Genomic DNA, 22,551 nt, shown 5'->3' with positions numbered 1-22,551 from the left:
CCCCTGGGGACTCAGGGCCTGCCCCTCCCAGGCCAGCCTTCCTGGCCAGGCAGTGGGGGTCCTCACCCCGCCCCTTCCCCTGGGCCCAGCTGTCCCAGGCTCAGTTGCAGTTCCCAGTGCATGGGCAGGTCACACTGTACCCCACGTCTGCAACAGCCTGTCTCCAGGAAGAGCAGGCAGGGGGCAGCGACGCACCCCAGTCTCTGCCCAGCGGTTGAACACCACCCTGCTCCAGAGGGCACAGCCCAGGGTCCCCTCCCCACCCTGCTCCAGAGGGCACAGCCTAGGGTCCTCTCCCCACCCTGCTCCAGAGGGCACAGCCTAGGGTACTCTCCCCACCCTGCTCCAGAGGGCACAGCTCAGGGCCTGCTCAGCAGAACATGCCCACAGAGAGTAGCTGGGGAGGGAGTTCGTGATCCATGCTCAGTCAACCAGGGGCAGCCCTGAGACTTTGGCTGTCCTGATGATTTAGAAGGGCCCAGGGAGCTGCTGGAGCAAGTCTGGGGACCCTGGGACCACAACAGGAGAGTCTGGTGAGGAGAAAAGACATCAAAGAGAGGAGAAGCCAGAAGCAGACACCTGATGTTGGGCAGACACCTGGATCAAGTCACACCTGAAGGCAGACCATGAATTTCCCACTTACTCTTCTTAATGAAAGCTGTGCCCAGTTTGACTTGGCTTTTCTGTCACTCATACCCAATGGTCTTTTCATCTGCTTCATCTGTGCCTCCTTTCTAATAGTCCCCTTTTGGGGGTTTTAGGCCCCAAGGCCACAGGGATGGGGACAGGACTGTTGGGTGACCTCCACCCCCCACACCTGACCTTCTCTCCAAGTTGAAGGAGGAAGAAAGGGGAGGGTTGGAGAGATGAAGTGGGTTGTTTACAAACCACAGCCTCCGGGTGCTATTGTGAAATCTGGGGCTGGAAGGACACGGGTCAGGGGTTGAAGGGACAGGGGTTCAGGGGACAGGGGCGGAGGGGTCCATCCCTCCTCTCCTTCTCCTGCCCACCCTAGGGCCCAGCCCCCTGCAGAGTCAGCAAGGCTGTGTGCTCTGGGTCTGGGGAGGGTGAGGTTCCAGAGGGCCAGTTCCCCTTTCCCCGCTGGGCCGCAGCCCAGCTGGCAGATGGTCAGCTCCGCCCCTCCGCCCTCATAAAAGGGCCCCGGGGCCCCTGCCTGGGTCAGTGTTCAGGCCACAGTGGTGTCATCATGCCAGGCTCTACGTGCCTGGCGTCTCTGGTCCTCCTGGGGGCCGCAGTGTGTGGTGAGTGGACCTGGGGATGTGCCCAGCCGCCTATGGGGAGCCCACCAGGCCTGGGGGAGAACCTGGAGTTGGGGCCAAGGACTCGCCAAGCACTGGGTCTGGTCTGAGCCGCCTCAGACCAGTGAGGCTGAAATTCTGCAGCGACAACGAGTCCTTAGAGCCGGCCGGCCGGCCGCAGGGGGATAGGGCTGGCCAGCTCCTTTCTCAGGTTTAATCCCAAGCCCTCGGGTCCTGGAAGTTGCCCCGGACCCCCTCACCCCGCAGGGTTCTGCCTTGGCCACTCTCTGCTGCTCCTGGGGCCCCACATGCCAGAGATGAGATTTCAGTTGAGGCGTCCATGGGTGCGGGCGTCGGAGGCTGGGCCTCTCTGGGGCGCCGCCCTCAGGTCCTCTCGCCCCCATAGCGGCCCAGCCTCGCGGTCGGATCCTGGGCGGTCGGGAAGCCGAGGCGCATGCGCGGCCCTACCTGGCGTCCGTGCAAGTGAACGGCAAACACCTGTGCGGCGGCGTCTTGGTCACCGAGCAGTGGGTGCTGAGCGCTGCGCACTGCCTGGACGACGCGTGAGCAGCCACCGCCCGCGGGCCCAGGGACGGGTTTGCGGGCGGGCCCCGGGCGGGGCGGGCGGGGCGGCCGTGGCACTGACCTGGTCCCGCGCCCCCAGGGCCGAAGGGAAGGTGCAGGTGCTCCTAGGCGCGCACTCCCTATCGCAGCCCGAGCCCTCCAAGCGCCTGTACGACGTGCGCCGAGCGGTGCCCCACCCGGACAGCAGGCCGGACACCATCGACCACGACCTCCTCCTGCTGCAGGTCGGCGCAGGCCAGCCGCGGTCTCTGTTGCTGCGCTGGGACGGTGTCCCACCCCGCTCTGACCCGCTTCCCCATCCCACTCTAGTCACCTTCTCTCCGGTGGCGCTGAATCCCCACTCCGCTGCGCGCCCCCGTCGCGGCTTAGCCGCAGCCTCTCGCCCGCCCGCGCGCGGCCCTGACGTCCACCTCTGCCCCATTCCAGCTATCGGAGAAGGCGGCACTAGGCCCGGCCGTACAGCCCCTGGCCCTGCAGCGCGAGGACCGCGACGTGGCGCCCGGCACACTCTGCGACGTGGCCGGCTGGGGCGTGGTCAGCCACGCTGGCCGCCGGCCTGACCGCCTGCAGCACGTGCTCTTGCCGGTGCTGGACCGCGCCACCTGCAACCTGCGCACGTACCACGACGGCGCCATCACCCCGCGAATGATGTGCGCGGAGAGCAACCGCCGCGACAGCTGCAGGGTGCGCGGGAAGGGGCGGGTTAGGAGAGAGGTGGGGTCCGGGACGGGAGTCGAGGGACGGACGAGTGAGACCCGGGACTGAAGGGCGTATGGGGAGGGAGGAGCGGCAGAGACGCGGCAGGAGTGTGGCTGGCGGGTGGGGAGAGCGGAGGGCGGGCGGGCCCACGGCATTCACGGCTCCGCCCGCCCTGCAGGGCGACTCCGGAGGTCCGCTGGTGTGCCGGGGAGTGGTCGAGGGTGTGGTCACCTCGGGCGCGCGCGTGTGTGGCAACCGCAAGAAGCCGGGCATCTACACGCGCGTGGCGAGCTACACGGCCTGGATCGACGGCGTGCTGGCAGAGGGCGCGGAGGCCTGAGCGGGACCTACGGCGCGGGGCACGAGGAGATGGTAATAAAGACGTTCGTTTCTATGTCCAGCATCTTTATTGAGCACCTGCCCCAAGGGAGACGCCAAGGGGCGACTCCCAATCCCGGAGGCTCTTTCAGCACGGAAGCTGTCGGGTGTTGTTCGGCCACCGACCACACGGTGGCGCCCTCGACCCTCCCGGGAAGCCGAGTGGTGGGGTACCCCTCTCCAACCAGCTCCCATCCGGCCCGCCCTCCGCTTTCCAGCGAAACGTGCAGGGTAGTTATGTGGCGGTGACTCAGAGACCTCTACAGTTGTTGCCTCACGACCTGCTGCGCGTCCCAAACGGGAAACAGGCTCAGGGGTCACACAAACTCCAGGAGGAGGCATGGCTTTGAAGCCGGTGATGAGGAAGCTGGGGTGTCCAGAGCAGCCCGTCTCCTGGGGCCCCGTGTAGCGGGCAGCTCTACACAGCCTGCACCTCTATAGACAGAACTCAGGCCCAGGCCACCTAGAGGAGAGGTGAGTGAGGCCCACAGCAGCAAGCTGGATATATAAAAGAAAGATTATATGGTTTCCTTTTTGTTGAAAAGAAGACCGAGGGTCTGAGGGGAAATCCCGCACCGCGCTGGGAACGGGAAGATAATATTGGAATCCGTGTCTTGGCTTATTGATTCTATGGAATGTTCACCCAGGAATTATAGCCCTACACCAGTATCTGTTGAGCACCTACTGTGTGCCAGCCCTGGGATGGGGGCCAGAGACACAGCTGAGGTCTGGGCCTGCTCCTGAGGAGCTTGGCAAATCCTCCACCGTGCGGCACGTCATTAATGTGGCTGGCCCTGCAGCTGTCCAGCAGTCAACCCAGCTTGGGGTGGCAGCAGGCAGTACTAGGTCTCCCAAGGAAGCTGCCCAGCCTCAGGGCACTGGGGAAGACAAACCCCTGTTACCATGTGAAGGCAGCCCACAGCCTGCAAGCCCCCTCTTGGACACATGCTAAGGGGTGGTGGTCTGAGATCCACTTCCCCTGAACTCCCTTATACCTGAGAAGTGAACACCGGGCAGGGTGGCCTGGGAGGTCTTACAAAACAGCCCTGGGGCTCGGGGCCTTCGGAGCCCGCCTCTCCTCCCTCTCCTCCCGGCACAGGAGGCTTCAGTAGGCCAAACCAACTGCAGCCCAGCAAGGGAGCACCCTGCGACACGCTGCCACTGCTACAGGCCCTTGTCCCAGGGACTGGCTGTGCCCCAGGGCCAGCGTCAGCCCAGTGGCCTGCGGCCACAGCCCTGAATCACAACACAGACGGGGCCAGCCTGTCCAGCTCTAGACTCCCTGGCACCTGAGTCCCATCCTGCCATCAGTCTTAGCTCATGGGACATTCCAGAAAGAGCCCCAGGGGTCAGGCCCCACAGTGCTCTCCCACCCCACCTCCTTGCCGATACTGGGCCAGGTGCCCAGGACAGACAGGCTTGACACAGCAACATGAAATGGCAGTTGTTCACCCAGGGACATCAACTCTCTTGGGCTTAGGCTCCTGACTGTGGGCAGGGGAGGAGTCAGGAGAGAGGCGGTGGCCCATGGCCGCCCCACCCACTGCACCCAGGCCGCTGCAGGGGACCTGGTATCATCTGCAGGTGTCTGCCCAGGCCAGGGAGGATGCCTGCTAGACGGAGGGGCCAGGTGGAGGCCCTGTGGAAGGCCACCCAGGTGCAAGTCACCTTGTGGGCTCTGTCCATCAGGCAGTGGCCCGGGCACTGTCGCCCATCCCGGCTGCGCCTCGGCCCAGGAGGCTGTTGCGTCACCCTGGTGGAGGCAGCTGGGGATGCGGTCTGCTGCCCATGCCCTCCCGGTGCCCGGTCCTGCAGCCACAGGTTGCCTAGCACCAGGCTCAGGAACCCCGCCAGGCGAGGGGCAGGCCAGGATCAAGTGCAGACAGCCATGCTGAGTTAGCCGCTGCCCTCCTGGAGCCTTCCAGAAAGAAAACAAGCAAACCAATTATCACTCAGCAGGCAGCATGTCTGCAGGGCCTGCCCACCTGGGGGCAGCTGGCCCAGAGCACATAATGGACAGAAGGCAGACCCCTGGGGCATGAGGCAGAGCACTGGGAACCAGGGCCTTGGGCTAGCAGCGCCAGTGCGGGGGAGGGGATGGGGACAGGAGGGCAGAGCCGAGGGTAAGGACACACAGGGATGGAGACAGACAGGCTCCAGGCCTTCCCTCCACCCTCTGCCCCTTCTGGCCAACACAGACGCCAGGGCCTGGTGGGCGTCCATTTGATGCCCGTAAATGCTGGCTGACCTCAGGACAGAGCAAGCGAGATGCCCCAGTGCGGTGCAGGGGCCCACAGTGACAACAGGGGCCGGGAACAGAAGGCCCGGCTCAGCCCTGTCCCAACCCCTGCTGGAATGGCCTTCAAGGAACAGGAGGGAAACGGAGGCAGCATGTGGCCTGCAGCAACTGGCTGGTGGCCAGCAAGTCCCCAGGACAGGGCCTGTAGCCCACTAGCCCTGGGGCAGGGACCAGGCACTCAGGGTGCTGGCTGCGGAGGTGCAGGGTGGGCGGTCCCAGAAGCCACGGCCTGATGCCGAGGGACCCGCTGACAGGGGTGAGGGGCCTCGTGCCTCCGACAGCCCCCAGAACAGGCAGGGAAGGAAGGATGTCCAGCTCTAGGGCCCTGTGGGGCCAGCACCATTGAGTGCACCCAGTCTCTACCCAGCCCACTGGGCAGCACCGCTCAGGGGCAGCACCCTCAGGGGCAGCTGGGGGGTGTCCGCCGCCAGAGCCCCCCACACAGGCAGTTCTTGATCCAGCGCTGCTCCCACTGCTTGACCGCCGTGGTCTTGTTGGGGGACCTGAGCATTGTGACGCAGCCGCACCTGGGGGCAAGCACAGGCCGGCTACAGGGTGCCTGTCATCGGCCTTCCCAGCAGCCCAAGGCCTGGCCCGTGCCCATGGGTGATCCAAGGGTCCCAGAGCACTTAGACCTTCTTTCTGGTCATGCTGAAGGCTGTGCCTCGCCACCCTGCGGCCAGGTAGGACCTCCAGAGGCCACTGGCTGGGACTCAGCCCCCCAAGAGGGAAGCCAGGATGCAGGCCTGGCGCTCACCTGGTGCAGGCCTTGCACTCTTCTGTGGGGTAGGCGCCCAGGTGCAGCCGCCGCAGATGGTCCATCTTAGGCTGGCCTGGTGCTCTGGGGACGGGAGGGGAGGCATGAGGGCCGGGGCACAGGGCCAGACTGGGCAGGAGGGTCAGTCCACAGGTGGACAGTGGGTCTCCTCCCACCATCAGGTATCAACCCTGGGACACCAGCTTCTGCCAGTGGCCAAGTGCCCTGAGCACAGGAAACAGGCCAGCACCGTGGCCTTCCCAAGTGGGTGGCCCTGCACTTGGTGGCATGGGATGGCATGCACACAGGTGGAGCACAATGATCTCCCTGAGAACAAGGACACTAGTACACGGGCACAGAAATGGTGACTGCCACCACCCAGAGGCTGTGGCCATTGCTGTCCCCCTCCTTCTGTGCTGGGGATTGAACCAGGCCTGGAACTTGTGACCCTCCTGCCTCAGTTTCCCAGGTGACATCACAGGAGCCTGTCACCCTGCATCTGGGGAGACTGAGGCAGGAGAGTCAGAGTCTCAGACCCTCAAGAGGCATCTGCCACGTGACAGGCCTTGGCCTGGAACCCCTTGGAGGTTTAGGCTGGGAGGACGGCTGCGGGGCCATTTGGGACAGACCATCTGGGCTGGGAAGGGCACCGGGAGCGGCTGGGGCAAGGGAGCCAGGTGCATGCCGACAAGGACCCGGCTGAGAGGGGTCTGAAGCCTTGGGCAGGGCACTGGTGGTACCCACAGAGGGCAAGATAGGCAACTGGGGGGGGCAGTGCACACATCTGCCCAGGCACGCAGGCCACAAAGGCCAGGACCCCACATGCCACAAGAGCCTGGGGGCAGCATGGCCTGAGGGGCTGGGACAGCCCTTCAAGTGGCTTCTGCAGAGCTGGGTTAAATTCTCTAGAACAGCGCTCCAGAAGGACCCTGTGGCAGCCTGCCCTGCACAGCCCCGCCTGCCCCCGCCTGCCCCAGCATTGCCCCCCACAGCCCGGCCCCTTTCTCCCAGCCCCACCCTTGCCTTTCCCTGAAACCCAAAGCCAGGCTCCAGACTCCCCACCGTGAGCACCAGAGGACCACCAAGAGGGCTGGCCAAGCCTGGCAGCTTCCCGGGGTGGCCACAGCATGGCCTCCCTGTCACGTCCTGGGCTTTGTTTCTATTTCTACATATTTTTTATGCTGGAAAACACCCTCCAATTTTATGTCTATTAAAGAGAAAGGTAGGGGTCCATCTCCAAGATACTGACATAACCGACAACCCGTCAATCTGCGCTGCTTCCTGTCCAGTCCTAGGACGTACCTGTGCCCTGCCTGGCCAGCGGGGCAGCAGGAGCCGCCCTGTCCACCCCCATGCTGCTCAGTCCCCAGCTCTATTGCTCAGGGAGCCTCACAGCTTCCGCGGTGACCAGGACTTGGGTGGGGCCTCTGAGTGGTCTGGGTCTCCACCCAGTGACTTCAGAGGCTTGGTCCTCTCACCTACTCATGGAGTCAGGAGGCCCCCTGGGTGCCACTGTCCAGGACAGGGCTGGCTCAGCACCAGGTCGGACCCCACACACCCCAGAGGCCAGCCAGGTGGCATCCTGCACACAGTGTGATCGCAAGCCCAAGAAGGGTGCAAGGGTGTGACCGGGCTGCGGATGCCCCATGGAAGTGGCGGGCAGGGCTGCCACTCACCTGGCGAGGCTGTCTAGCTGCAAAGTGGTGGCACTGCCTGGCAGCGTGGGTGCCCTGCCGAAGTACAGGCGCAGGGGTTGCTTGGGCTGCAGGCGGCTGACCAGACCATCGCTGACGGGCAGCCAGTCCAGGCTGGGGACCAGCAGCTGGCTGGGCAGCAGGCAGCACTCGTCCACTAGTGCCTCATCTGGCTCACTAGATGGGCCCTCGTCTCGGCCTGTGGGGAAGTGGTCTCAGTGACTGGTTGGCACATAACAGCCTCCTTGGGCCCACAAGGCCCAAGGGACATTCAGGGTGACCTGGAAAGCTCCTTCGTGCCCCTGGCCTCACTAGCCTCCTCTGTGGTGCAGGGACTGCCAAGTACCCTCCAAAGAACTCTTCTGCAAGCACCAGTGCCCTTCCCAGGCACTGGGAGCAGAACCAGTACAGTCGCCTGATGGCTGGCGCCAAGGGCTGCCCAGCCCACTGGACCTGGCAGGGCTGGGCTGGCTACCCGTGGGACTCAAGGCGCCTTTCTGCCTACAGGAGCTTATACTCTGGCGGAGCATCTCAACTAGGGACTGGACTGTGGTAGGGAGACAGGACTAGTAGTTGGGGGTGCCTCACAACAGATCCAGAGCTTGGTGAGCAGGCGGAAGAGCAGGGACATGCTGTCCTGGGTGTCCGAGGTGGCTGTGTACACGGGCAGGCAGCTGGGCTTCAGCAGGCCCCAGATGCGAATGACCACCATCAGCTCCCGCAGCATGCCCAGTGAGGTGCCATCCCGCAGGAAGCTGTGGCCTGGCCGCAGTGGGGAGCCCTGCCGGACAGACGTACTGGGTGTGACCACCAGACCTGTGCGTCCCCAGTAGGCAGTGGGGCACCTGAGGCCCCTGAGCAGCGTGGCTGTAGAGACGAGCAGGTGAGGCTACTGGGCACCCACCTGAGAGCGACCAGCCCTGGTGCCCACTGTGCTGAGCAGGAGCCCTGAGGAGGCAGACCCCACAGAGGAGCCAGCTCTGGGGTTCCTGGGGAGCCTGATGCCTTGCTGGGGAGGGGAAGGTAGGCTCCTCAACCCGTAGGCGGTTACAGCACCCCAGGGCAGGGAGGCCTCCCGCTGTGCTCCCCTGCAGTGAGGGCAGAGCCCCCAAATCCACAGAGCAGCAGCTGCATGCGACTAGCTGGGGCTTGGACTGGTGTTGAAGCCCAAAGGACACCAGGAGTTAGTTAGGATTAGGGTGCTGGTGGATGAGGAGACTAGGGAGGAGCAAAGGGAAGAAGAGTTGGAAAAGTTGGGTTGGAGCTACGGCTTGGAGGAGGGGACGCAGAGGCGTGGCTGGGGAGGAGGCGGGGCTTGGGGGAGGTGAGGCAGAGGTGTGGCTGGGAGGAGGCGGGGCTTGAGGGAGGGGAGGCAGAGGTGTGGCGGGGTGGAGGTGGGGCTTGGAGGAGGAGAGGCAGAGGCGTGGCTGAGGAGGAGGCGGGGCTTGGAGGAGGAGAGGCAGAGGCGTGGCTGGGGAGGAGGCGGGGCTTGGAGGAGGAGAGGCAGAGGCGTGGCTGGGGTGGAGGCGGGGCTTGGAGGAGGAGAGGCAGAGGCGTGGCTGGGGAGGAGGCGGGGCTTGGAGGAGGGGAGGCAGAGGTGTGGCTGGGAGGAGGAGGGGCTTGGAGGAGGAGAGGCAGAGGCGTGGCTGGGGTGGAGGCGGGGCTTGGAAGAGGGGAGGCAGAGGTGTGGCTGAGAGGAGGCGGGGCTTGGAGGAGGAGAGGCAGAGGCGTGGCTGGGGTGGAGGCAGGGCTTGGAAGAGGGGAGGCAGAGGTATGGCTGGGAGGAGGCGGGGCTTGAGGGAGGGGAGGCAGAGGCGTGGCTGGGGAGAAGGCAGGGCTTGGAGGAGGGGAGGCAGAGGTGTGGTGGGGTGGAGGCGGGGCTTGGAGGAGGGGAGGCAGAGGTATGGCTGGGAGGAGGCGGGGCTTGAGGGAGGGGAGGCAGAGGTGTGGCTGACGTGGAGGCGGGGCTTGGAGGAGGGGAGGCAGAGGCGTGGCTGGGGAGGAGGCGGGGCTTGGGGGAGGAGAGGCAGAGGCGTGGCTGGGGAGGAGGCGGGGCTTGGGGGAGGAGAGGCAGAGGCGTGGCTGGTGTGGAGGCGGGGCTTGGAGGAGGGAAGGTGGGGAGTGGAAGAGGTGACTTGGAGGTGGGGCCTCGACATACCTGGTTGGGCAGGCTAGCCAGGAGATAAAGCACAAAGTCGCCCACCCACTGCAGAAGCTGCTGCAGCGCCTGCAGCGTGTTCATGTCTAGGACAAACTCCTCAGTCTTGAGGTTGATCATAACCTTGTCGATGTCTAAAAAGAACAAGGTCAGAGCAGTCAGAGTGGCCAGGTCCTCATGTGTGCACGCCTTGCCTGCTACCATTCAGGCCCTGCACCCTGCACAGACGAGCACCCACTGCTCTGGCCCTGGTAGGAGCCCATGCCAACATGGACATGCAGTGCAGCACAGCAGGGGCTTCAAGGAGGCGGCTGGAGAGGAGCCAGCTCGAGCTGCCTGCCCACTTGGGCCGCCTCTCAGCTGCTCTTGGCCTCCACGCCTCCACATACTTGGGACATTGCAAATGCAGACCTGGCCCTGTGGGGAACATCGTCTGGGCTCACAGTAAGGGCCACCAGCAAGGGAGGCATCCAGTGGTGGCCTAGCACCTATTTACACCCCACAGGTGTTTCTCAGGTGGGTCCTAGGGTGACATGACCCCCTCTGTCAGGAAGGACTGGCTGGCCATGAGCAGACCAGGGCAATCACAGCCACTCAGCACGAAGCAGCAGGGGTTGCTGGCTAACCTACTGTGCCCCTGCAGAGGGATCACTGAACAGTCACCACAAGGTACTACTGTAAAATAACACCAGGAGCCAGGCATGGTGGCCACACCCGTTATCCCAGTGACTCGGGAGGCTGAGCAGGAGGATAACAAGTTCAAGGTCAGCTTCAACAAATTAGCAAGACTGTCTTGAAATATAAAACAGAAAGGGCTGGGATGTGGCTCAGCGGCTAAGCACCCCTGGGTTCAGTCCCTGGTATCAATAACACTGATAATACCGGGAGGAAAAGCCTCTTTTCCACTTCCCACCATATCTGTAGTGTGAGCTTGTGTGATGCACTGGCACCAGGGGGCGGGTGTGTGCACGGGGTTCCCGGGGTTGCCACTCACAGAAACAGGCCTGACGGCAGAGGCCAGGCCTGGGTATCGCCATGTGGAGAGGTGGCGGGCAGGAGACAGTGCCCCATCCCCTAGAGAGGCCTGGGAGACAGAGGCTGCTGGGGCAGCTGGTCATACCTCTGTGCCACCACCTGACAACAGCAGCCCCTTCCCTGCTGGGTGGTGTCCCTGGTGTGCCACGGGGTGATGGGGAACTTTTCTTCTAGGTAGTTCCAATTTCCTCTGAGGGCCACATGGCCACACATACTGTGTACTCAGCAGTAAGTCAGAAACCTGATTGTTTGGGGCAGTCCTGGGTGTGGAATCCAAGGCCCTGTGCACACCAGGATCTACTGCTGAGCCCCACTGAGCCCCAGCCCTGGCCTGGGAAGCCTGGAGTTTTAGAAGGGAAATGTTAGCTGGGCGCCTGGCACAGACCTGTCATCCCAGCAACTCAAGAGGCTGAGGCTGAAGGATCTCAAGTTCAAGACTAGCTTCATCAACTTAGCAAGACTGTCTCAAAAATAAAAATAAAAATGGCTGGGATGAAGCTCAGTGGTGAGCCCTCCTGGGTTCCATCCCCAGCAACACACACACAGAAGCACATTTGCTTTTCCTTTGCAAGTACCTATCACTGGGTTTTGTCTAAACTTTCCACCAAGAACCTGAATAATGTTACCAATGAGAAACAAAACAGGCCACAGGCCCTGTCCCAGACTCTCACCCACCGACGTCCGTGATCTTGGCGCAGATCTCGGTTAGCCGGTCGCCAGGGCTCTTATCAGGGGTGTTGAGGAAATGTGGACACAGCAGAGACTTGAGCGTGGAGCTGACAGCCATCAGGAAAAGCTTTGTGTGGTAGTCGCACACGCGTGTCACCGTACACGGCGAGAGCCTGCAGAGTGAGGCCTTCATGGCCAGGATCCGGGTGGAGAGCACCTGGGGAACGAATGTGTGCAGGAGGGCAGGTGGGCTGAGGATCCCACCTGGGCCTGGGGTGGACACACCCCAGAGCAAGCCAGTTGGCAGGCCGTAGCACCTCGGCTTGCCCACTAGCCTTTCTGGGCCTCACTCCCCTCAAGGCCAACTGAACAGTAGGAGGACCTGCCTCACGGGGTCGGCCTGGGACAGTTTTGTCCCCAGTGGGCACTCAGTGACGGTTATGACAGGGCATGGTTCTAGCAACAAGTGGGCGAAGCCAGGTTCACTGCTCGACAGGAGACTCAGTGGCAAGGAAGAGACCCCCGAGGGGGAGCAGAGTCAAAGTACCCAAGTGCTTGGCACACTGGCGAGTGAGCGGTCAGCTGCTGGCCAGTCTCCCGTGCCACCCGACGTCTGGGTTCCATCCCAGCTTCCTCCACTCTGTTTTGGTGCTGGGATGGAACCCAGGGCTGTGTGTACCAGCCACAAGATGCCCTCCGGCCCCAGCCTCCAAGACAACCTGACCGGCTTCCCACCAGATCCTGCTGCGAGTGGGACCCTGCTGACCTTCTCTGGTTACTACTGGGCTAAAGAAGACCAGGATGTTTTTCTTGGTGCTGGGGATGAAACCCAGGGCCTCCTGCACGACAGGACTGTCCTGCCCCGCTGCCCCCCTGGGCTCTGGTGAGACCATAGCCTCCTGCTCCAAGCTTCCCCGCTCCTCCTGTTGCCATGTCTGAGGTTGCCAATGGCACACCTCGGACCTAGTGAGTTCTGGGGGTGGTCCAGAGACCCCGCTGTTAGCCGTGTCAGGAGGGAGGTCCAAGAAGGCTCAAGACCTACTTGCAGTGTTTCACTTTCACAAGAAACTTGTGAAGGACCGGGGTATAGCTCAGGCAGAGCCAAGGCCCTGGATCTGACCATCAGACCCCACACCAAAAAAGCCCCCAAACTAAGGAGGAGAGCCAGAGAGCTTTTCCCAGGTGCAGGGCCCCACAGTATCCTATCTATAGCACCTCACCTGCCCTGAACTGCACATGCAGCCTCACTGCCCCAGGTGAGGCCCCCACCTCAACTGCCCTAGGCTGACATCCCCCAATTCACTGCCCCAGGCTGGGGTCCCCCCCCCATGACCTGCCCCAGGTGAGCCCCACCTCGTGCCCCAGGGAGCCCACCTGCTGTAGGGCTGCGCTCTGGCGTGTGTACTCCTCGTGCAGCTTCTCCACCAGGCTCTGCACCATGCCGGGCTGCACGTGCAGCAGGATGTCCCACCAGTCGTAGCCTGTCACCATGCAGTACTCCAACAGGAACAGCAGGTGCCGCAGGGCCAGGGACACCTCCAGTGCGTGGCCCATGGAGGGCGAGATGCGCAGCATGCTCAGCTGCCAGGAGGGGACAGGAGGGGACAGGGAGGGTCGGCCTGCACCTTCCAGGCTGGGCTGCAGGCAGCGGGGGTGTGGCTCACCCTGGCCACCCCACACTCCAGGCCCCACAGGCTGGCCTCAGCCAGGCGCTCCCTCGAGCCTCGGGCACAGCTGGATGTCCAGGAGGCTCCCAGACCTCTCTGAGCTGAGCACACACTCGTCTTGGGTGGGGGCCCGATGCCTGCCAGGCTTGGGGGGCACCACTGGACCCTGAGGCCTCGGGACAGGCAGTCTGACCGCTTCTGCCCCCTGGGTGCCCACTAGTGCCCATACTAGGCTGGGGCCTTTTCCAGGTCACCTGATGATGGGGCAGTGCAGGCTGGAGGCTGAAGGACTTGCCAGCAATGGTGAGGAGAACAGCAAGGGGACCCACCCCTGTGTCCCTCCGGCGGAGGGCAGGAGCCCTGGTGCTCTGGTCATCACGTCCCCAGCTCTGCAGGCGTCCTGAGGGCACTCACCTTCCCATGGTTATCGATGCCCACGAGGGCCAGGGAAGCCCAGGAGAGCTGCATGGCCTTGAAGTGCACTGCAGGGCCTGCGGTGCGAGGGCGCTTGATGGCCGGCTCGTCCACAGAGCGCGGGGTCGCGGAGCTGTAGAAGACCACCATGGTCTGCAGCGAGAGGCGGTGCACTATGTGGACGCTGCCGTCATGGAAGGCCAAGGCCAGCCCTGGGGACAGGTGGCATCAGGTACACAAGGGCAAGGAGCCAGGAACTGGGCTGAGAGCTGCTGCTGGTGTCCAGCCTACCCCTGGCAGCTGCTCTCCCCACCTCTTGCTACTAAATCCCCAGAGTCAGGCTTCGGGCTCGAGCCCCGAGGCCCTGGGCCAGGTAGCACCTGGGCTGGCGTGGCTGCCAGCGCCTTCCAGGGACAAGGCAGGAGGCCTCCGCTAGATGGGACTTGGGACCTCCTGGACCTGCAGGAACCAGACACAGAGCCTCGTGGAGGTCCCTGGAGCCCTGGAGGGAGCCGTCCATGGTGGAGGCAAGCTGGGGCCCTCCGTGCCCGTCACCTGCAGCTGTCTTAGGGAAACCAGAGGTTTGCCCACAGCCAGTCCTGGCCCTGCCCATCAGGAGGGCAGGCAGTTCCACACCCATAGACTCATAGATAAGAGCCGGCAACACGGTCCCTGGAGGTGGCATGGATGAAAACAAAGATTCTGTCTGTCCTTTCAGCTCTAAATAAAAGGCCATGAGACTGATGCAGAAATTATCATTGTTACTATCTTTGGAACTGGGGATTGAACTGATTCTACCACACCATTTTGGTATTTGTTTTAGAACAGGGTCTGGCAAAATCGCACAGGCTGGCCTTGAACTTGCCGTGCTCCTGCTCCACTGCAGCACAACTGGCGCGGCCACCATGTCCAGCAACCAGTGCAAACTGTGGTAAGTGCTCTTCTTCCCAGCAAATTGGAAAACAGAAGGAACTGGTGGACAGGTCTTCACCTCAGAGCTGAGCACACGGGCTTGTGCTGGACAGTGAGCCCAACTGCTTGTGGGCAGGCCCACAGGTGTGTACCCACAACCACAAGCAGGCTTGCTAGTGTGGCTGGTCTGGCCTGGGACTTCCCTGCCCCCCCGCCGTCACGGGCTGATCCTCAACGTCAGATGTCCCACACACTAGCAGTGCAGGCTCAGCCAGAGCCTCCAGCCACTGAGCGCTCAGACCCTGCCACCCTGCCATGGGCTGGCCTCTCCACGGGAGTAGAGCCAGGAGGCCAGGCTCCCCCAGACCCTCCCAAGCTCAGCATACCAAGGCCGGGGTAGAACTGGGTGTCGCTGGCCACCTTGAGGTCAGTGTTGGTGAGAGAGATGGGCAGCTTGGGCAGTGCCACAGCCGACACACGGTCCAGGTCATTGGTGGCTGACAGGATCCGCCACTTGAGGATCATGGGCTGTTTGTCACCAACTGGAGCATTTGGGGGTGGGAAAGTGGAGGAGGAAAGTTGAGACCCGAGGAAGCACGTCCAAGCAGGTCCGAGGCCTGGGGCGGGCACGGGCGCCTCTTCCGGCCTGGGTTCTGCCCAGACGGGATGCACTTCTGGGACTGCACACAAGGAGCGCACAGCTGGTGGTGGGGACACGCACCTGTCCCCAGATGGGACTGACCCAGCAGAGAAGCTGACCACCACCCTAGAGCCGGGCACAGACCAGCCGAGCTGGGTCTTTTGCTCCTTGACGCTGTGGGACCAGAACACGCCACGGAGCCCACCACCCTCCAGGGCAGTGCCCCAGGGACTGGAGGCCTGGGGCCTGGAGAAGTCAGGAGCCCAGGATAGCCACTGGTCACAGACTCGGGGAGGGGACAGGAGACCACAAAGGCTGCACAAGGGGAACCAGTCCTACTGCATCCAGGGCCCCCAGCTCACTGGGCTGCTCGGTGTGTCTGGCCCTGACCTCTGAACCGCCCCAGGCTGGCGGGGAGTTCAGGCCAGCACTGTACCCAGGGAGTGGCTAGGCCCAGAGTGGCCAAGACTGCCAGAGGTCAGTCTACCTGTGGCCGTCCACCCTGTGGAATGTCACCTCGTGCTGGAAGACCTGCCTGCTCCCTAGGTGCTAGCCATGGTCCCCAGTCTAAACCACAGGGCACAGCTGGAAGGGGCTGAGCCACCTGTCCCCCCAGTCCCCATTCTGGTCTGCCCTGAGCCAGGACAGCCTGGGCCATGGGCTGGACTGCAGCAGGTGATGAGGGAGGAGTGGGACCTCAGGGCCGCAGGAAAGAGGGACAAGGACAGCAGGCAGGCCCGCTGTGGGGAGGTGCCTTGGGCATGGGGCAGCAGGTCTGCCTGGCCTGGCTGCAAGTGCCCCACAAGGCTTCTTGGAGGACAAGGGGCAGGAGAGGGGCGGGGGCCAGCTGAGCTCTGCCAGAGGCCCAGCATGGCCCTGGTAGCCCTGCCCGCCAGGCGACGTGGTGTCAGCCACTGGCCAAGTGCCCAGGCTGCCTGCGCCCTCAGACACCCGGCCACAGCCAGGAGTCACATGACCACCTCCCAGACTGGCAGGAGCCAGGATGGTCTCATTAGCAGCTTCTGCTCAGCACACTCAAGGCTGACCACTCTAGGGTCCACTAAGGCCAACGGGAAGGCATCTCCCTCCAGGGCAGGTGAGCCTGGAACCTAGGGCTGACTGGGTGGGTGGGTGGTATGGACATCCGTGGCTCCCCAGGGGCTGTGCTGGGAGGGCTCCCCTGGGAGGGCCCAGGCAGCAGGAGGCTGGGTCGTGTGTCCTGGACAAACAGCAAGCCCAAACTTTGGCAAACCAGGGTCTCTGGAAGATTCCATGACGTTCAAAATATAGTCTCCTGTGGCTACAGGCCCGTGTATGCTGCTCATTGCCCTGCGCCTGTTCCTGCCCACCCCCACATCCCCCCAGGACCTCTGCACTCCGTGTCCTGAGACCAGGTGCCTGCTGCCTCTGCAGGCAACGGGTGGACAGCTCCGCCTCTTAGCCTGTTTCCTACCCCAGAGACCAGGATGAAAGCCCCTGCCTCGATGTGGTGTGAGAGGACAGAGTTGAGGGCTGGGAAAGGCCAAGGCCAGACTTGCCCAGGGCCCGAGAAGACTCACCAGCGGGAGAGATCTGCTGAAAGATGTTGTTCACGGGGAGCCCCTCCTTGCGCAAGGACCAGCACTCCACGAGGCTGCTCGTCGGGCTGGACGCACACAGGAGCACCTGGGGTGTGGCTGGGTCAGGCATGGGGACAGGGCCTTCCGAGTGTCCCTCCCAGCCCCGGGACCTCACAGGCCTGTGAACTGGGCCCACACCCTGGAGCGAGGTCGCACAGCACAGGACCTCCCTGAGGAGGGCACAAGGGAACCACACAGGGGCTTCCAGACTTTTGGGGCCCACAGGGAATTCAGGTGACCTGGGGGATCAAAGACACGCAGCCCTCGTCCCTGGGCCTGTGCTATGTTACTTCCTGGGGCAGAGGGGCTCTGAGGTGGCAACATGGGAGGCCCTGAGCTGGGGTCACCCAGGGTCACCACAGGGACCTCCTGAGAGGAGGCAGAAGGGTCAGAATCAGGGAGCCTGCAAGACACTGTGCTGCTGGCCCTGGAGCTGGAGGAGGGGGCTGGGGCCGAGGGCTGCGAGGCCTCAGGAGCTGGAGGAGGGGACCAGGACTACTGTCCTTCCCTGGGCCTCAGCAGCTGAAAGAGGGGGATGAGGACTCTTCCTGGGGTCACAAGACCTGGAGGAGAGGGACAAGGACCCTCCTTGGGAGACCCGGTCTGCTGCACCGAGATCTGGGCAGGAAGGCCCCAGTCAGCTCCGGACTCAACCCGAGGGAAAGATCCATGCTGCTTATGCCAGTGAGCATGGTGGCGGCTCCTCACCTGCTCGGACATGTCCCGGGCCAGGAACTTGAGGTGGGTGATGGCGGGGAACTTGTCCTTGCGACTGAGGTCTGTGGTGCAGCGCATGAAGAGCGAGGGCAGGATCTCTGTGTCAATGCGGCACTTCTCGCTGACCACGCTCACGCACACCTTGTAGAACTGCACGGGCGAGGCACTGCTGCCATCCGCGGTGGCTACCACAATGTTGCCGCCGCCCGTGAAGGCGATGTCAGCCAGGGCCACGCGGCCACGCAGCCGGCACAGGCTCTCGGTGGATGTCAACACCTGCCCGCTGGGTTTGAGCAGGGACACTGTGACCAGGCCGCTGACGGTCACTGCGATCCAGCCCTCCATGGGCTTGCCGCCAAACAGCGTGAGTGACGGCGAGAACTTGACGCGGGAGAACTTCTCACCAAAGCTAGAGGCACCTGACTGTAAGGGAGAGGCGAAAGGCCTGCTCAGCCTGGGGTCTGCCTTTCCTGACCCGACAAGCCCCTCTGGTCACTGCACCCACAGAAACACCAGCACACTGGAAGGTGGCCAAAGAGTCCCTGGGCCTGAGCCGCTGCTGCCTAGCCACTGGAGCACTGCATGATATGGGCCTCTCTGAGCCTCAGTGTCCTCTGCTGCTGACAGAAGCAGAACAAGTCTTTGGAGAACCGCTGTGGGGAGGAAACGGGTGAATGTACACACAGCGTCATGACTTTTCTCTGTAAAAGGCCAGACAGTCCCTGCTGCAGCCCCCGGGCTGTTTCCGCCTGTGTAGGGCAGAAAAAGCCACAGAGACACTGTCCACAAACAGGTGTGGCTGTGTGCCAGCAAAGCTTCATCTAGAGAGGCAGGTAGGGAGCCCAGCACAGTGGCACCTCCTGCTACCCCAGCCACTCAGGAGGCGGAGCAGGAGGATCCCAAGTCCTAGGCCAGGCTGGGCAACTTAGCAAGATCCTGTCTCAAAATAAAATAAGAATTTTTCAAAAAGGGCTGGGATGAGGCTCAGTGGTAGACTGCTTGCCTGTGATGTGTAAGGCCCTGGGTTCAATTCCTAGTACTGCAAAAAGAAAGAAAGAAAGAAAAAGAGTTCACAGGTCACTGGGTACAACCAGCCCACGTGTGGTCCACAGCCCTGGGCAGACCACCTGTACTGGTATGACATCCGCCTTCTGGCTCGGGCGATGTGCTCTGGGAACCGTGGGCCCTGGGTGCAGCGGGACTCCAGATCAGGTGGCCAATCTGCCTATAGGATATACTAAGGCAGGTGACCTCGTGAGGATGGCCCCAGCTGCAGCACGGCTGGGCCTGAGGACCTGGTGAGACTCAGTGAGACCCAGACATACAGGTCACAGTGACCCAGTGACAGGAGAGTCAAGGACAGCAAAGTTTAGAGATGGATCTGGGTGCAGGGCTGGGGAGGGATGGGGCTGCTTGAGGGGGCAGGGTCACCTTGTGGGAGGCAGAATGTTCTGGAATCAGAGGGAACGGATGCACTTTGTGGAAACATGAAACACCTCTGGACTTTACATTTTACACAGGTGAGTTACGGACTGTGAGCATCGTGTCTCAACAAAACTTTTCTAAACAGGTCAAAGAGGTCTTGAAAGTCTCGCGGAGGCTGCACAGGCGCAGCCAGGACAGACTCAGGAAGCGGCAGAGCACAGGCCCTGGCCAGCCTCCTCACCATATCCCCAGGACGATTCTGCCAACCAGGAGGCAACTGGCACAGAAGCATGGAGCCAGGAATGACTAGAATGTCCCGGGCCCCAGCGGCCCCACTCCTGACTGGCTAAAGCACAGAATACAGAATTCAGAACGTTACTGATGAAAGGTCAAGGGTGGGCCGGGTTTTCAGGACATGGCCATCCGGGAAGTGGGTGGCTCACCGAGGACAGCAGCCATTGGCTAACAAGTAGCCTGCTGAGGACCAGGGCTGCAGGCTCAGAACACACCAGAGGTTTGAGCACAGGGGCTGATGCTGCTCATTCGCTCAGGACACCCACCTTCTCCACGTGCAGCGCCAGCTTCACACCATTGTGCAGCCAGGACAGGGCCACGATGGGGTCCCCCTCCACCATGCTGCCCAGGCAGCTCTCCCAGCTGTTGGCCAGGTGGTCCGCCATGCTCCAGCACTTGATCTGCCCGTCGGCATCGGCGGAGAGGAGCCGGGAGCCTGTGGGAACAGGGCGTCAGGAGCCCTCCACAGCGACAAGGGTTCGAGAAGGCATAGCTGAGCAGCCGGGCCCACAGTAAGGGCCCAGAAGGCCTGTGGGAAGAGTGGTAGATACTCTGGGACTGGCCAGGCCAGCAGTGCCCCCTCCCTGGTGCTCACCTGACTGGTCCCACTCCAGGCAGGTGATGGCCTCGCGGTGCTGGGAGCTGACGGAGTGCACATCCCAGGGGTGCTCTGTGTCCAGGATGTGAATCGTGCGGGTCAGGTCTGAGGGTGAGAGCATGAGGGGCAGGTCTCACTTGGCCTCCTCCAGCCAGCAGCCAGCTTGCGGGACCTGTGGCCTGGGGGCTGGGTGGAGACCCTGTGGGGAACCCCAGAGAACTGGACGGGAAACACAGGACCACAGGAGCTAACAGTGGGTGTCTCGCGTCAAAAGTACTAGGTGGCTTTCTCAATGCCCTGAACCCGTGCTTCTGTGACTTCCCCCCACAAGAGCACATGGCCAGAACAACAGACAGTGGGGGAAAGTCACTGCACACCTCAGAAGCTATCCACAGCCATGTCAGGACACTCAGCCCAGAACCAGGGCTGAGTGTCCTGCAAGTGTCCTTCAGTGATCCCAGCCCAAGTTCCGTCCTTCCACTCATGGGGGAGGGCAGCCCCTGCACCAGGTGTGGCACCGATAACCCTCTGGACCCCAAGTGCAGACTACAGCAGGGCAGGGGAAGGGCTCTCTGCCAGGTCTGGTCAGCAGAGAGCCTGAGGCAATGTGCTGGGAGCAATGGTGACAGTGTGCAGGTGGGTGGGCAGGGGCACACCCTGGTCATCGCTGCGGAGGTCCGTGGTGAAGGCGATGAGGTTGCGGCAGGACCAGGCACAGGCCAGGGGCACTGATGGGCAGTGGGTGCTCTTGGGCCACTTCTCCCACTCACAGACGTAGGCCAGGTCCATCGTGCCCACTGTGCACGTACACTCACTGCTCCTGCAGAAAGGAGGTCGGGCTTGCCAAGGGCTCCAACTGAGTGGTTCTGGGACTGAGATGGCCAGGTCCCTGAACTTGGCTTCAACGTGAGCGACGGAGGAATGTAATTCTCCGTTTTATTCAGACAGGATCTCTATGCTGCCCAGGCCAGTCTCAAACCCCGGGCTCCAGTGATCCTCCTGCCTCAGCTTCTCCCCCAGTAGTGACAGGTCTGCAGCAGCACCTGGCTTCGGACTCAGGTTTCAACAGCTAGGGAGGCCTCCTGGGGAAGCCGTACCTGAGTGAGGCACACCAGAGGGAGGAGGGTTCAGCTGGCAGGAGTAGCCAGGGCGAAGGCCCTGGGGCTGGATCACACCTGAGGGATGAGAGCAGGAGAGCAGGGGGCTGCTCCTGGGCCTTGTGGGTGCCAGGAGGCCTGGGACCTATGTAGGTTTCAACATGCCCACAGGGGCCTTCTAGGGGCAGACTTGGAGGCCCAAGGTGCAGCCCTGGACAGGTCGGGTGACTGGGCTGCTCCAGGTAAGCAAGGACAGGGGTGTAGACACTGAGAAGTGAGTGGACCCCGTGTCTGTAAAGGCTGACCCAGGGACGCTCGAGCTGGGGGAGGGGCTGGGCTGCCGAGCCAGCGCTCCTAGGCTCTGCCGTGCCTGGCGTCCGCGGTGGGGCCCAGGAGAGAGGAATGACCACCACCCCATGTTCCTCTACGCTCCCTCTGCTCCACCGAGATGCACCCACACACCCTTAACAGTCCTGCAGCCCTGCCCCCAACTCCGTCTGCCTTCAGGCCCGGGAGCCTGCCCGGCGCACCCTCGGGATGCGAGGAGGACCCCGCCCCCGTGGCATGGCGGACACCGCCCCAGAGTTCCCCCGCAGCTCGGGGACCTAGCACCCTTCACCTCCAGCCCGCCCTCTGACCCCGCAGGCCCCGCCCCCGGCCTCCAGGCCCCGCCGGCCCCCGCTACCTGAGCCCACCGGCTTCCGCTCCGCCCGCCTCACGCTACGTGCGGCCGCCCGCCGCCGGCTCCAGGCACCCAAGAGCACTTCGCGGAGACTTCTGGGACGGCGAAGGCTCTGGCTCCGCCCCGCTTCCGGGTTATTTGCATAAAGCAATTCCTAGTAGGCCTTGTGCTGAATTTAGTCCGGAAAATATTATATTTAGTTTAAAAAAAGATATTTTGTCATATCTTGACCATAATTTCACTTGGTTGCGCTGATTCCGATGTAATATACTAAAAGGATTGAATAGTTGTTAAAATTGTTTTAGGAATAATCACCTGCACTGTAAAGTGTTTGAATATCTGCTCTGTAAATACCGAAATGGAGAAAGCATCATTCGTGCTCGCTTCGGCAGCACATATACTAAAATTGGAACGATACAGAGAAGATTAGCATGGCCCCTGCGCAAGGATGACACGCAAATTCGTGAAGCGTTCCATATTTTTGGTGCGATGTTCAGGGGCAGGCAACCCGAAGCTCCCTTACAGGCATCTCAGCTCTTTTCATTCCTTCTCTATCTCGGTGGGGAACCCGAGGCTCCATTGGAGGTCCCGGTGGGGAACCCGTTGAGCCGGGTGACATCTTAAAGTGAAGCTCTTGCACCCTCAAGCCTCATCTCAACAGGACCATCCAGCAGGACCATCCGGGTGTGACCAAGCCTGGAGGGCAGCGAGGAACCGCCCGAGCTGCGGCCACGGCGGCCCTCCAGTCCGCGCTGGCCCGGGGCTTAGTTCCCCGGCGCTTCCGACCTTTTACTGGAGGGTTCGCAGTGCGACCTGCGTGGGCACGGCTTGGCCTCCTGCCCTAGGCCCCGGGAGAGGGGCGCGCTCCCGGAGCCCCGTGGGACCTTCTCCAGGACACCAGGGGTGTCGATCACCCCGCCAGGGCAGAAGGCCGGCGTCCCCGGCGAGCGGCC

General features: G+C 62.6%; 2 protein-coding genes and 1 non-coding gene across 4 annotated transcripts; 2 read left to right on the top strand and 1 right to left on the bottom strand.

Moving 5' to 3' along the window:
- Positions 1-1,113: 1,113 nt before the first annotated feature.
- On the top strand, positions 1,114-2,937 carry Cfd (complement factor D). The gene is made up of 5 exons (XM_046444399.2): positions 1,114-1,262; positions 1,666-1,822; positions 1,924-2,068; positions 2,271-2,528; positions 2,722-2,937. The coding sequence occupies exons 1-5, from the start codon at positions 1,208-1,210 to the stop codon at positions 2,881-2,883; spliced, it is 777 nt and encodes a 258-aa protein (XP_046300355.1). The 5' UTR covers positions 1,114-1,207; the 3' UTR covers positions 2,884-2,937.
- On the bottom strand, positions 2,932-21,713 carry Med16 (mediator complex subunit 16). 2 transcript variants are annotated; one of them, XM_046444394.2, is made up of 16 exons: positions 21,602-21,675; positions 20,917-20,994; positions 20,476-20,639; positions 19,817-19,924; positions 19,488-19,657; positions 17,494-17,925; positions 16,726-16,831; positions 14,913-15,068; positions 13,615-13,826; positions 12,908-13,114; positions 11,540-11,750; positions 9,830-9,963; positions 8,260-8,452; positions 7,654-7,870; positions 5,978-6,061; positions 2,932-5,747 (listed from the first exon to the last, which is right to left on the bottom strand). In XM_046444394.2, the coding sequence occupies exons 3-16, from the start codon at positions 20,606-20,608 to the stop codon at positions 5,621-5,623; spliced, it is 2,490 nt and encodes an 829-aa protein (XP_046300350.1). In that variant the 5' UTR covers positions 20,609-20,639; positions 20,917-20,994; positions 21,602-21,675; the 3' UTR covers positions 2,932-5,620. The 2 variants fall into 2 exon arrangements, with proteins under 2 accessions (XP_046300350.1, XP_046300348.1); XM_046444392.2 differs by lacking the exon at positions 20,917-20,994 and having other exon boundaries at positions 21,602-21,713.
- Positions 21,714-21,974: 261 nt separating this feature from the next.
- LOC124092633 (U6 spliceosomal RNA) lies at positions 21,975-22,081 on the top strand. Its single transcript, XR_006851676.1, has one exon. It is a non-coding gene; the product is annotated as a U6 spliceosomal RNA (small nuclear RNA).
- The last annotated feature ends 470 nt before the right edge of the window (positions 22,082-22,551 follow it).

The sequence above is a fragment of the Marmota monax genome, unplaced genomic scaffold (assembly GCF_021218885.2).
Source record: "Marmota monax isolate L192 unplaced genomic scaffold, Marmota_monax_Labrador192_F-V1.1 WCK01_AAM20220418_F8-fsc00102, whole genome shotgun sequence".
Taxonomy (NCBI): Eukaryota; Metazoa; Chordata; class Mammalia; order Rodentia; family Sciuridae; genus Marmota; species Marmota monax.
This window is presented reverse-complemented; position numbering and strand designations above follow the sequence as displayed.

Bases quoted from the DNA above. Each gene is read 5' to 3' on its own strand.
- Cfd (XM_046444399.2), top strand. From the start codon at position 1,208: ATGCCAGGCTCTACGTGCCTGGCGTCTCTGGTCCTCCTGGGGGCCGCA. The intron at 2,069-2,270 runs GTCGGCGCAGGC...GCCCCATTCCAG, and splicing joins ACGACCTCCTCCTGCTGCAG to CTATCGGAGAAGGCGGCACT. The intron at 2,529-2,721 runs GTGCGCGGGAAG...CCCGCCCTGCAG, and splicing joins ACCGCCGCGACAGCTGCAGG to GGCGACTCCGGAGGTCCGCT.
- Med16 (XM_046444392.2), bottom strand. From the start codon at position 20,608: ATGGACCTGGCCTACGTCTGTGAGTGGGAGAAGTGGCCCAAGAGCACC. The intron at 19,658-19,816 runs GTGAGCACCAGG...CTGTTCCCACAG, and splicing joins CCTGGAGTGGGACCAGTCAG to GCTCCCGGCTCCTCTCCGCC. The intron at 6,062-7,653 runs GTGAGTGGCAGC...TCCCGTCCCCAG, and splicing joins CAGCTAGACAGCCTCGCCAG to AGCACCAGGCCAGCCTAAGA.